The 12,604-nt window shown below is 42.5% G+C and overlaps 1 protein-coding gene across 10 annotated transcripts in view; it reads right to left on the bottom strand.

Annotated features, from left to right (window-relative positions):
• FTO (FTO alpha-ketoglutarate dependent dioxygenase) overlaps nucleotides 1-12,604 on the bottom strand; it is a 462,015-nt gene that overhangs the window by 269,709 nt on the left and 179,702 nt on the right. For 9 of the 10 annotated variants that reach the window (XM_045381659.2, XM_065537718.1, XM_015442739.4 and 6 more), the window contains 2 exons: nucleotides 11,978-12,121; nucleotides 2,237-2,356 (listed from right to left, as the gene is read on the bottom strand). In XM_045381659.2, the coding sequence (XP_045237594.2) occupies nucleotides 2,237-2,356; nucleotides 11,978-12,121 (264 nt within the window). Of the gene's footprint in view, nucleotides 1-2,236; nucleotides 2,357-8,537; nucleotides 9,014-11,977; nucleotides 12,122-12,604 lie in introns of those variants that run through there. The other variant, XM_074026698.1, reaches the window with a different exon arrangement.

Raw genomic sequence — 12,604 nt, 5'->3', positions numbered from 1 at the left:
TGTAAATGGACAAAATCAGAATTACACAGTAGGAGGAAAAAAAACGTTGCCCTGAAACTGAAGCTGCCTTTATATAAGAAGCCCATAAAAATGGAGAGTACTCATAACAGGCTTAGTTTAGGAACAGAACTGACCAAGGAGATTTAGGCACAGACTTTTCATTAACTCCAATTCAGTTTCACAATGCTCGGTTTTGCATTGATTCAGGTCTTTGGAGAAATCAATTTTTGTGATACTATTAATACATTAAAAGGATTATAACATTCCTTCCCCAGACACATATCCATGAAAAGGTACGATTTAAAGATTTGAGATGTCTGGAAAGCAAGGACTTTTGGATTCTGATCCCGACTTTTAAACTGGGGCCTTCAGAGTTGTGACTTGACATTTTCATTATTATAAAGTAGGAATTAGGGTAGACCCTATGTTAAATATTCTTATAACAAAAATAATAATTATAATAAATAAGACAGAAGAAAACTTTTGGAGGTGATGGATAGGTTTATGGCATAGACTGCTGTGATGGTTTCACAAATGTACACGTATCTCTAAACTCAGGTTGTACACATTAAATAAGTACAGTTTTTTGTAGGGCAATCATACCCCAATAAAGTGGCTTTATAAAAATAAAATAGGGATTAGCAATAGCTATCCATTTTTGCAGATTAGTTCATTGTTTCCAGCACATTTCAAATTCTGTGCAGAGGTACTATCTCCAGAGTTTGCAGGCGTTTACCACTTTTCTACTACATTCCAAATCCGATTGTTTGAAGGCAGAACAGTGAGGTGGTGAAGAGCAAGGACCCCAGAGGCAGCCTTCTAGAGTTCAAATTCCAGCTTCCTCACCTGTTAGCTGGGTGACCTTGAGGAAGTTACATAAACCCTTTGTGTTTTGGTCTCCTCGTTAGAAAAACGGGGAATACAGGGCCGGGCGCGCTGGCTCACGCCTGTAATCCCAGCACTTTGGGAGGCCGAGGCGGGTGGATCACAAGGTCAGGAGATCGAGACCACGGTGAAACCCCGTCTCTACTAAAAATACAAAAAATGAGCCAGGTGCGGTGGCAGGCGCCTGTAGTCCCAGCTACTCAGGAGGCTGAGGCTGGAGAATAGCGTGAATCCGGGAGGCGGAGCTTGCAGTGAGCCGATACCGCGCCACTGCACTCCAGCCTGGGTGACAGAGCGAGACACTGTCTCAAAAAAAACAAAAAAGAAAAAAGAAAAATGGGGAATACATTACACCTATGTTATGGGGTGTCATAAAAGTTAAAGAAATTATATAGAAAACACACAGAATAATGTCTGGTACTTAATAAGTATTATGTAAGTGTTTGCTATTATTATTATTACTATTATTTAAATTAAGACTTAATGCAAGACCTCCATGTGGCTTCAGCCTGCCTTCCAGCTGCATTTCTCCCACATTATCTGCACTCCTTGCTCTGGTCACACCGGACTTCCTCACTTCTGGCCTTGCTTTTACAGTTCCTGGAGTCTAAAGTTCGTCCCCAGATCCCCCATCCCATCATACTCCTCAGCATTCAAGGGCGCCAAAAACCACATCTGCCATTTCACCACCATCCCAGCCAGCTCAAGTGGTCTCAATGTAATGCTCCCTCCTCTGGAACCGTGATTTTCTTTTAACATTTAACATATATTACCGGATTTCATTTTAGCTAACGTCATACCTGGTGATATTCGTGCCCCTCTCCTTGTTCAACTGTTGGATCACAGTGGTTGAGAGTACAAGCTGTGGAGCCAGCCTGCCTGGGGTTCCCCTTTGCTTTGCCACTTACTCCGTGACCTTGGGGGAGGCCCTTCATTTCCCTGTCCCTCAGTTTTCACAGCCATACATTCAGGCCTGGAAAACTGTCTATACCTCTTAGCATTGCTGTAAAATTTTTTTAAGTTAATACTGGGAAAACAGAGTAGCACCTGATGCATATAAAAATGCAAATAAATGTTAAATACTATTTTCAAATTGTTATCCTCTTATCACCACTTCCTAGTATATGTCCAGCACATGCCTTATGAGGAGAAAATAATATAAATGCTTATTGAACTAAATTGAGGTTGTACTGACAAAATCCTGGCTATACCCATCACCTTACCAAGAAGAACCTAACTTGATAATTAGGAATAATTAAATCTACATTTGCCTATGCAAATGAGGCAGTGGAGGATTTGTATAACACAGCAGTCCACAAAACACGGTCGGTCCCAGGCCTCATGGACTTACCACACCCTCCATCTTCTTCCACAGTGCTTCCAATTGAGCCATGGGTTGACACCACCAGTCAGTGCACTTTCTGTATCGATTGCCTTGAAACCAAAACTGCCTCAGCCACTCAAACTCGACCTGTGGACCATAAAGAGAAGATGGTGGTTTTAATTCCCTTGTGATAGACAATCAAGGACAATGACTTCGTCTTTTAATTCTCCTCCGGTAATTTGACGGCCATAGGATGAGAAAAGGTGAGAAAGGTCAGCCTAACCAGTTCCCAATATAAGCTGGCATCTCCAGAGCATTTCTGCAATGCTAAGAAAAGAGTAGTCTTAAAACTGAGGTCTGGCCAGACGTGTTGGTTCATGCCTATAATCTCAATAGTTTGGCAGGCCGAGGCATGAGGATCGCTTGAGGCCAGGAGTTTGAGCCTAGCCTGGGCAACATTGCAAGATGCTGTCTCTACAAAAACAATTAAAAATAAATTGGCCAAGCACAGTGGTGTGTGCTGGTCGTCCTGGCTGCTTGGGAGGCTGAGGCAAGAGGATTCCTTGAGCCTAGGAGTTTGAGGCTGTGATGAGCTCTAATTGTGCCACTGCATTCCATCCAGCCTGGGCAACAGAGCAAGAGTCTCTGTGTTAAAATAAAATAAAATAAAATAAAATAAAATAAAATAAAATAATTAAAAAGCTGAAATTCTCTTACACAACCCAGCTCACGCCACAGAGGGGTTTTCAAACACATTTATTAGTCAGATGTGAGGAAACTATAAGTCAATCAACAATAAATACTGAGATCCTAATTATAAAGTAGGCTGTACTATGTTTGATGGGAAAGACATAAACCAAATGTGTTTTTATTAAATGTCTTTATTTAAGGCTGATATTAAAAGCAAAACATGGATACATATTAGGAAATATTAATTATAAGTTTCTTAAATTGCAATAAATTAAAATAACTTACCCATGGGCCGGGCGTGGTGGCTCACGCCTGTAATCCCAGCACTTTGGGAGGCCGAGGTGGGCGGATCACAAGGTCAGGAGATCGAGACCATGGTGAAACCCCGTCTCTACTAAAAATAGAAAAAATTAGCCGGGCGCAGGGGCGGGCGCCTGTAGTCCCAGCTACCCGGGAGGCTGAGGCAGGAGAATGGCGTGAACCCGGGAGGCGGAGCTTGCAGTGAGCCGAGATTGCGCCACTGCACTCCAGCCTGAGCGACAGAGCAAGACTCTGTCTCAAAAAAAAAAAAAAAAAAAATTTACTTACCCATGGGCCAGGAGGAGCTGGTGATAATCTTAACCTGTATATATAAAACTAATTATGGAGGCACACATTAAACCTACAAAGCCATTCAAATTGTCACTTGTCAACTCAGGGCAGGTGACAATAGGTTAAAAAGAAGAGTAGCAAACATATTAGTACAAGTTGAATATCCCTTATCTGAAATGCTTGAGACCAAAAGGATTTCTGATTTTAGAATATTTGTGTTATATACTTACTGGTCAAGCATTTCAAATCCAAAATCTGAAATTCTCCAATAAACATTTCCTTTGAGCATCATGTTTATGCTCAAAAAGCTCTGAATATTGGAGCACCTCAAATTTCAGATTTTCAGATCAGAAATACCCAAGTAACTTACTTTCCTTCCGATGAATCTACTACGGTAAACTTCAACTGTTTGCCACCTTGGCAGTCCTCCTATTCCAGTCAAATCCCACCCACCCCTTCCCCAAACAGCCCATGTGGTCTGAAGAGGATCCAACTCCAACGCCAGGGGTGGAATATGCAACCCAGGTCTAGGCCAATCGGCCCACTAGATTCTGTAGTCACAGAACTAGGATTGAGAGCAATAGGAATATGTCCAATCAGAAGAAGTCTCAAGACTATCAGAAACTACAGGAAGAAGCCTCTGCAGCTATTTTGCCAGCAATGGGAAGAATGGAGCCAACACAGGGGGTAACTGCAAGACGAAAAGACAAAAACCACATCCTGATATCAACTGACCCTTGATCAAACTATTCCTGAAACTGTTTTTATTTAAGCTGGTTCAGGTTGAATGTTTTGCCCTTTGCAACTAAAATAATCCCAACATATTTGGATGATGGGCTGAGTTAACCTATGGAAATATAAAAAATTTTCTATCCATTTTCTAATTCTTCTATCATTCATCAACTTGAAAATCAAGGTACAATGCTACTGATCTTAATACTCTTTTTACCACTGCCAGCTAAAGAAATGTGGAGCCGGCCGGGCGTGGTGGCTCACGCCTGTAATCCCAGCACTTTGGGAGGCCGAGACGGGTGGATCACGAGGTCAGGAGATCGAGACCATCCTGGCTAACATGGTGAAACCCCGTCTCTACTAAAACTACAAAAAATTAGCCAGGTGTGGTGGCGGGCGCCTGTAGTCCCAGCTACTCGGGAGGCTGAGGCAGGAGAATGGCATGAACCTGGGAGGTGGAGCTTGCAGTGAGCCGAGATTAAGCCACTGCACTCCAGCCTGGGCGACAGAGCGACGAGACTCCATCTCAAAAAAAAAAAAAAAAAAATGTGGAGCCACCACAGCTTCATGCTGGGTTGTCTGGCTTTGCTAAGGTGATCATATTCCATATGTAGACATGGAGCTATTATAATCTTCACCTGTTACCGCAAAGAATTTTTTTTCTGTTTATCCATATTGAACTTTCATGAGGCAAACAAAACCAACTTGTGAAGATTTAACAACGGTGAAAATGGCTCAAATAAGTAACCTGAGAATACCAAGTCATATGAAAAAGTTTTAGCTTACATTAACTAAATGTTTGTTTGCTATGTAGGACTGATTTCAGTTAAAGCTGTTTAAACAAAACAAAACAAAACAAAAAAGGAATGTAGACACAATATTAATACAACAGTTGCTAAAACTTATCTGTGCTTAACAGATGGTTAAGCACAGTGGTTAACAGATGTAACCTTGAGTACTTTGAAAGATGAATGAATACAAATGTGTTTCAACTTCTGTGAAGATACAGGTTTAACAACATAGTTCAAGAAAAAAATGAGTTCCTTTTGATGGATTTCACATAAAATTTGTTCACACTATGGAAAGAGCCTGTTAGCAAAACATCAAGTCCTATGTTAGAAAGAGTTGACAAGGTTTTAAAAGATTTGCCAGTCTTTGGACTGGTTATGCCCGTTGAAGAGGACAGAATGGATAAGGCTTGGCAACCATGGTGACTCTGGAAATAGACTATCATATGTAATTAGTTCATCCAGTCTATCAGGGTACACTAGAAACTGGATTTCAGTACATTAAAACTTGGAAGCAAGGAGAAGGCTATATCTAGGGGCTGTGCTATTGGACAAGAGAGCCAAGACAGAGCCCTGGCTATTTTAATAAATAATGCCTTCATCTTCCCTTGGACGCCTAACTATCTTTTGAGACAGATAGTATCATGGTTAAAAATAAGGGCTCTGGCCTATAATCCCAGCACTTTGAGAGGCCATGGCAGGAGGATCACTTGAGCCCAGGAGTTTGAAACTAGCCTGGGCAACACGGTGAGACTTCATCTCTACAAAACAAACAAATAAACAGTTAGATGGTTGTGGCGGCACCTGCCTGTGCTCCCAGCTACTTAGATGGCTGAGGCAGGAGGATCACTTGAACCCAGGAGGTCGAGTTTGCAGTGAGCCATGATTGCGCCGCTACACTCCAGTCTGGGCAACACAGTGAGGCCATGTCTCTAAAAGAAAAAAAGAATATGGGCTCTGGAGTCAGTTCAAAAGTAAGTACCACTACAGAATAGCTACGTCATCTGTAAGACAGAAATAATTACTGCCTACTCTCTGTCAGGCATTTATTTGCTAGATGTCAAGAGTGCATACTAAACAAGACCACAAGGCTTTGGACTTCCTGTCCTCAAGCATCTCACAATCTTACAAATTTTCTGACCAGGAGAAGCTTTAATGTCCTCGTCAATTCATGCCCACCCCTTCCCACTAATGCCAGTCAGAAACATTCAACAACACTGAAGACCTTCTCCCAACCGAATTTTATTCATGAGTTGAAATATTGCCCATGAGATACAATCTCTGTGGACATCAAATCCAGTGGCATGCCTTCTATTCAACTCCATGACCTGACTTTTTCATTTCGATGTTGTGGGTAAAAACTATTACAGGATTTTAATCAAATGCCACCTTTACCAGTTCCCCCCTGCCAACAGAAAGAAGTAGCTGACTCTCTCCTTAAAATTAAGTAAGAAGGCAAAAAAATATTTCCACCTGCTTGATTCAGAGTCTGAGTTAACAAACTCTGGAAATTAGGAAGGAAAGCTATAGCATGGACACTGCACAAAAACCAGAGTCAGGACTCAAAATATAGCAAGTCCTTATTACTTTGGGGCTAAAAAACCAAACAAACATCCATGTCTAATCATATTGACTGACTGATGAAGTGGTAACCACGACAGAAGTTGGGTATTCTTCCCTTCTCCAGAGTTGTAGGCCGTCAAAGGAGGCTCATAGCTAACAGAGCAGAAATAAGAGGCAAGCGGTCAGGAGAGCAAATGCTGACTTGGGGCCAAGGAACATTCCACGGGTGACACATCCCTGAAGACGTCAGCAGCAGGGAGACAACCTGTAGGAGCTCTCAGGGTTCTCTCAAAGTTTTCATGATACTTACAAACCAAACTCCCTGATTTTGAGCATGCACTTAATGGAAATAAGTCTAGAAGAGGAGAAAGGAATAGAATCAACCCACATATCTGGACTTTAGTCATTGGGTACTTAGGCCTTGGAAAGCAAAGCTAATAAGATTTCAAAAGAATATTTCTGAGCCACTTTATCACCATATAGTTGTAAATCATCTCCATCATTCCAATGGGTCAGTAAATGTCACCTACTTTTCTTCTGCTGAGTTTGTTTAGGCTCTTGATATGGTCCCAAGTCAGCCATAAAGTTCCCTCATGAGATGTGTGACTACGCCCCTTGGGATTAATGTCTCACTGTAATAACGGATAGAAGTTACTTTGCTGAGAAAGGCATTAGACCAGGAAGACATGGTAAGGCTCTATCTACAAAGAGGTACCCTATGAAGGCCCTTTTCCAGTGGTTATAAGGAAGCCACAGGTCTGGTCGGAAGAAAATGAGAGCCAAACAATACCGTCAAACATTCCATTCTTCTAGGGGACATTTACTAAGAGAGGAGGCTGAATTCCACATTTTACTATCTTTAAAAAGGAAAGTGGGCCATTTAATAACATGGAAGAAAATTCTGCTTATAATTAAACAAGAATCTTTCCTAAGCATCTTACATTGGAAAAACTATATCTCCAATAAGGTACTCCAAAACACATGCCCAAACTTCCGAAAACTGCTCAGTTAGAAACCATCCTAGACAAGGAAAACAAACCACTTCTCAACCCACACAGACTGAGAGCTTGCAGTATGTAAAATAGAGGGTTTCATCCCATGATTTGTCCAGCAAAGACACATGGCCTTGCAGAAATAGGCAAGCAAGCAAGCAAGCAACTGGGAGAACTCTTATGGACGAGCGGGCTTTCACTGAACAATAGGAGAAAGTAAAGAGTAGGCATGCAACTTGTATGGCAAAAGAACAATATCTGACAATGTGCCCTGACATATGGAATTAATTGTGAAAGTAAGGAGATGACCTTGAAGAATCAGAGATCGGGAGAATGGTAAAGACTGGCACACACACTATTTAAATTCAAGATCACTGTATCTATTCAACCCCAGGGGCCGAGGTTTCTGATACAGTACATCTCTGCCCCACCTGCCTAACATACAAGGTCAAAAGCAGCCAGTCACTTTCTGAAGCAGACAAATTTTTTTTTTTTTTTTTTGAGACAGAGTTTTGGCCTTGTTGCCTAGGCTGGAGTACAATGGCACAATCTCGGCTCACTGCAACTTCCGCTTCCCAGGTTCAAGAGATTCTCCCGCCTCAGCCACCCAAGTAGGTGGGATTACAGATACCCGCCACCGCACCTGGCTAACTTTTTGTATTTTTACTAGAAACAGGGTTTCACCATGTTGGCCAGGCTGATCTCAAACTCCTGACCTCAGGTGATCCACCGCCTTGGCCTCCCAAAGTGCTGGGATTACAGGCGTGAGCCACCGCACTCAGCCTGAAGCAGATAGACTTAGATGACAATATTCTGTTAGATACACAGTGTGATTTTACAGATTTCTCCCATCCATTGATGGTAACAAAACATCACAGTCACAAAAGATGAGAAAGGATAGGGAAATAAGAAAGCCTGTATGCACGTTAAAGAAAGCACCCATTCTGCTAGTCTGACACGAAAATTGTGAGGTTTTATTTATTTATTTTTTTTTGAGACGGAGTCTCACTCTGTCGCCCAGGCTGGAGTGTAGTGGCGCAATCTCGGCTCACTGCAAGCTCCGCCTCCTGGGTTCACACCATTCTCCTGCCTCAGCCTCCTGAGTAGCTGGGACTACAGGTGCCCGCCACCACACCCGGCTAATTTTTTTGTATCTTCAGTAGAGACAGGGTTTCACAGTGTTAGCCAGGATGGTCTCGATCTCCTGACCTTGTGATCCGCCCGCCTTGGCCTCCCAAAGTGCTGGGATTACAGGCGTGAGCCACCGCACCCAGCCCATGAGATTTTTTGAGAAGGAAATAACTACATTTCAAGATTAGAATTTCTATAATGTAAATATGCAGAAAGACATAACTTTGCTCTCCAGTCTAATTCAGTGAGGTCATCAGGCCCATAAATGTCTTCCTTCCTGAAGTTCTGGCTATCAGCAACGCCTCCAGCAGGGACTACTAATAAGACAGAAAGTAGAACACCCATCAGGCACAATGAAGGGAAGCAAGTCAGACCTGAGCTCAGCATTAGAAGTGGTTACCAGTCCCCTGAAAGGCAGAACAGCTTCCCCTATGGCTCTGGAGATTATGACAATGTTTCACAAAGTGTGGAGCAGTTCACAAAATATTAAATAACTTATAAAGACATTAAAAAGATATTATGTCACTATAGGAGATGACATTATTTCTCCTTTGCTCAAAACTCTTCAATGGGCCCCCGTTTCCTGCAGAGTAAAAAGGAAAGGCCTTGTCCTTACAAGGGCCTCCAAGGACCTATACAATCTGCTGCTCCCCAGTCTCCTGGAACTACCTCTGTGACCTCTTCTCCTATAAGTAGCAACCTCACTCCCTCCACTCAAACAGTACTGTTCCTGGACTGTTCCATGGACTCCAGACACTCCCCCACCACACAGCCTTTGCAGTGGCTGTTCCTTCTGCCCAAAAGGCAATTCCCCAGATACCCACATGGCTGTCTCTCATGTCCTTCAATTCTCTGCTCAAATGACATCTTTTCAACAGGGAGGCTCTCTAGTTCTCTCAGTTTCCATCATCTTGCTCAGTTTTTTTTTCTGTAGCACTTAGCAACTTCTAACATACTGTATGATTTACCAATGTATTATGTTTATTACTTACCATCATCTCCCTGTACTAGAATGTCTATTTTATTTACCAATATATTCTAAAGCACCTAGAAGAGTGTCTGGCACATGCTCAGCAATTAATTATAGAAAGGATGCATGAGAACATTTTTTAACTTCAAATTCTTCATCAATCCTTCTTATTATATCAAAAAGAAAGTCTCAGATAGGTGAATGAACTTCAGTTCTCTACCACATTTTAGTGTCTCCTTTTTTTCAATGGTTTTTTTTTTTGAGGTATAATTTACCAGCCATAAAATTCACACATTGTAAGTGCAGACTCCAATGATTATTAGAAAATGTATGAAGCTGTGCAACCATTACCACTAATCTCCCTTCTTAACACGAAGAAAGGAAACTTGAGGCTCAGAGCGTCCTCCAGACAAGAATATCTACTGGAATGTAATAACATTACTCTGTTTTCATTGGACCTATTTTTCTGGATACTTTTTCTTTTGGCTAATGATACTGGATTTCCACTTAAAGTAGCAATATAAAGCTTCCTTTTTAAAGAAATTTATATATGTTAAAAAAGAGTTGATTTAAAGTAAAATATTAAGTAACTAAACAATGTATGCAGTCCAAAGATAAAGTAAATATTGAGAGGGTATTAGTGGGAAAAGTAGAGTTTGTGAAACTTTGACCCATGGGATCCAGACCTGCTGGTCTCACAGACTGCAGAATTGCAACTGATTTCGTCAATGAAAAGCAAGGCATTGACACTTGCTCGCAGGGCCTATCCTCAATTCCCAGCAGTCTTTGCTGGGAGACTATTCTTCCTGAGTCTCTTGTGCTTCTGCGTGTCTTGTGAGGAAGCAATGACTGTCCTGTGTTACGGACTCTCATCGCAAGGATGTTTATACAGCAACAACCTGGATAGAGAGAGTTTCTCCCTCCAGAACAAAAGGGCAGGTGTGCATATAGGCTTGGAAGATAAAGACAGTGTCTTGACCTACAGCAAAAGACAGGCATGCTTACTATCCTTTGAAAAAGACTAGGTTTCCATAGCTCATGGTTCCTCTCCTATAATGTAACCCCTCAATGTGTACATGTTATCTGGCCTACTTTGCATTGCCCTATAGAAACACTGGGAGAATGCTATGCTCTGTATGTGTACGTCCCTCCAAAATTCTTTTTTATTTAATTAATTTATTTATTTATTTATTTTGGGATGGAGTCTCACTCTGTTGCCCAGGCTGGGATGCAGTGGCACGATCTTGGCTCACTGCAAGCTCCGCCTCCTGGGTTCACACCATTCTCCTGCCTCAGCCTCCTGAGTAGCTGGGACTACAGGCACCCGCCACCACGCCTGACTAATTTTTGTATTATTATTATTATTATTTTTTTAGTAGAGACGGGGTTTCACTGTGTTAGCCAGGATGGTCTCGACCTTGTGATCTGCCTGCCTCAGCCTTCCAAAATGCTGGGATTATATGCGTGAGCCACCATGCCCGGCCATGTCCCTCCAAAATTCTTCTGTTGAAATTCTAACAGCCGAGGCGATGGCATTAAGAGGTGGGGCTTTTCAGAGGTGAGAGATCATGAAGGCTTTCATAAAAGAGTTGAGTAGCCTTATGAAAGAGACCACAGGGAGCTCGCCTGGCCGTTGCACCATGTAAGGAAAGTGAGAGGGTACCATCTATGAATCACGAAACGAGTCCTCACCAGACACCAGACCTTGAACTTGATGCCACCTGATCTTGAACTTGCCACCCTCCAGAACAGTGAGGATAAATTTCTGTCGTTTACAAGCAACCTGGTTTATGCTATTTTGTTACTGCAGCCTGAACAAAATAAGTTTGTGAACTAACACAAAAATACTGACACTCTGGTGACTGCTATTGATGTAAGTAATAACCTGTCCTCCATCTCTGACCTAAGAGTCTCACGTCTTATACCAATATGAAACTGTGGCAGATTAACTTGTTAGCTTGCAGGTAGGGTAGAATCTCAGATCTTTCACAATTCTTGAAAGTCCTGCCAGGCACGGTGGCTTACGACTGTAATCCCAGCACTTTGGGAGGCCAAGGTGGGCAGATCACTTGAGGTCAGGAGTTCGAGACCAGGCTGGCCAACATGGTGAAACCTCGTCTCTACTAAAAATATAAAAATCAGCCAGGGGTGGTGGTGCGTGCACCTGCAGTCCCACCTATTCAGGAGGTTGAGGCAGGAGGATTACTTGAACCTGGGAGGTGGAGGTTATAGTGAGCCGAGATCATGCCGCTGAACTCCAGCCTGGGTGACGGACCGAGACTCTGTCTCAAAAAAAAAAAAAAATCCTTACCTCATTATGAATTTCTTCTCCTTGTTTCAAAACTGCAGGCTCAAAGGATTTCAAAGAGACATCACCATTGTCCACATCGTCACGGACATTCTGCAGAGCCAACTGACAGCGTTGTAAAATATAATCCAAGGTTCCTGTTGAGCACTGTTGAGACAGAACCAGCAATTACAATTATGGGCAAAATCTAAGTTTACTATGCCGCCCTTCCTAGGATTGTTCATATTTGTCCCTGGCTGTGAATTCACCTGTTGACCCCATGGCTCAGTCTATACTCCATTTTTTTTTTTTTTTAATTTAAATTTTGAGATAGGGTCTTGCTGTGTCACCCAGGCTGGAGTATAGTGGTGTAATGTTTCACTGTAGCTTCAACCTCCAGGGCTCATGCAGTCCTCCCACTTCACCTTCCCAAATAGCTGGTACCACAGGCAGGCACCACTCTACCCAGCTAATTTTTCTAAATTTTTATGTTGTAGAGAGAGACAGGATCTTGCTATATTATCCAAGCTGGTCTCAAACTCCTGGGTTCAGGGCAGTCCTCCCACTTCAGCCTCCAAAAGTGCTGGGATTACAGGCATGAGTCACTGTGCCCGGCCTGTACTCCTTAACTCAAGAATTACTAGAGTGGCC

This window comes from Macaca fascicularis, chromosome 20, assembly GCF_037993035.2.
Source record: "Macaca fascicularis isolate 582-1 chromosome 20, T2T-MFA8v1.1".
Classification (NCBI taxonomy): domain Eukaryota; kingdom Metazoa; phylum Chordata; class Mammalia; order Primates; family Cercopithecidae; genus Macaca; species Macaca fascicularis.
The sequence above is the reverse complement of the archived record's forward strand: the minus strand, read 5'-3'. Positions and strand labels throughout refer to the sequence as shown.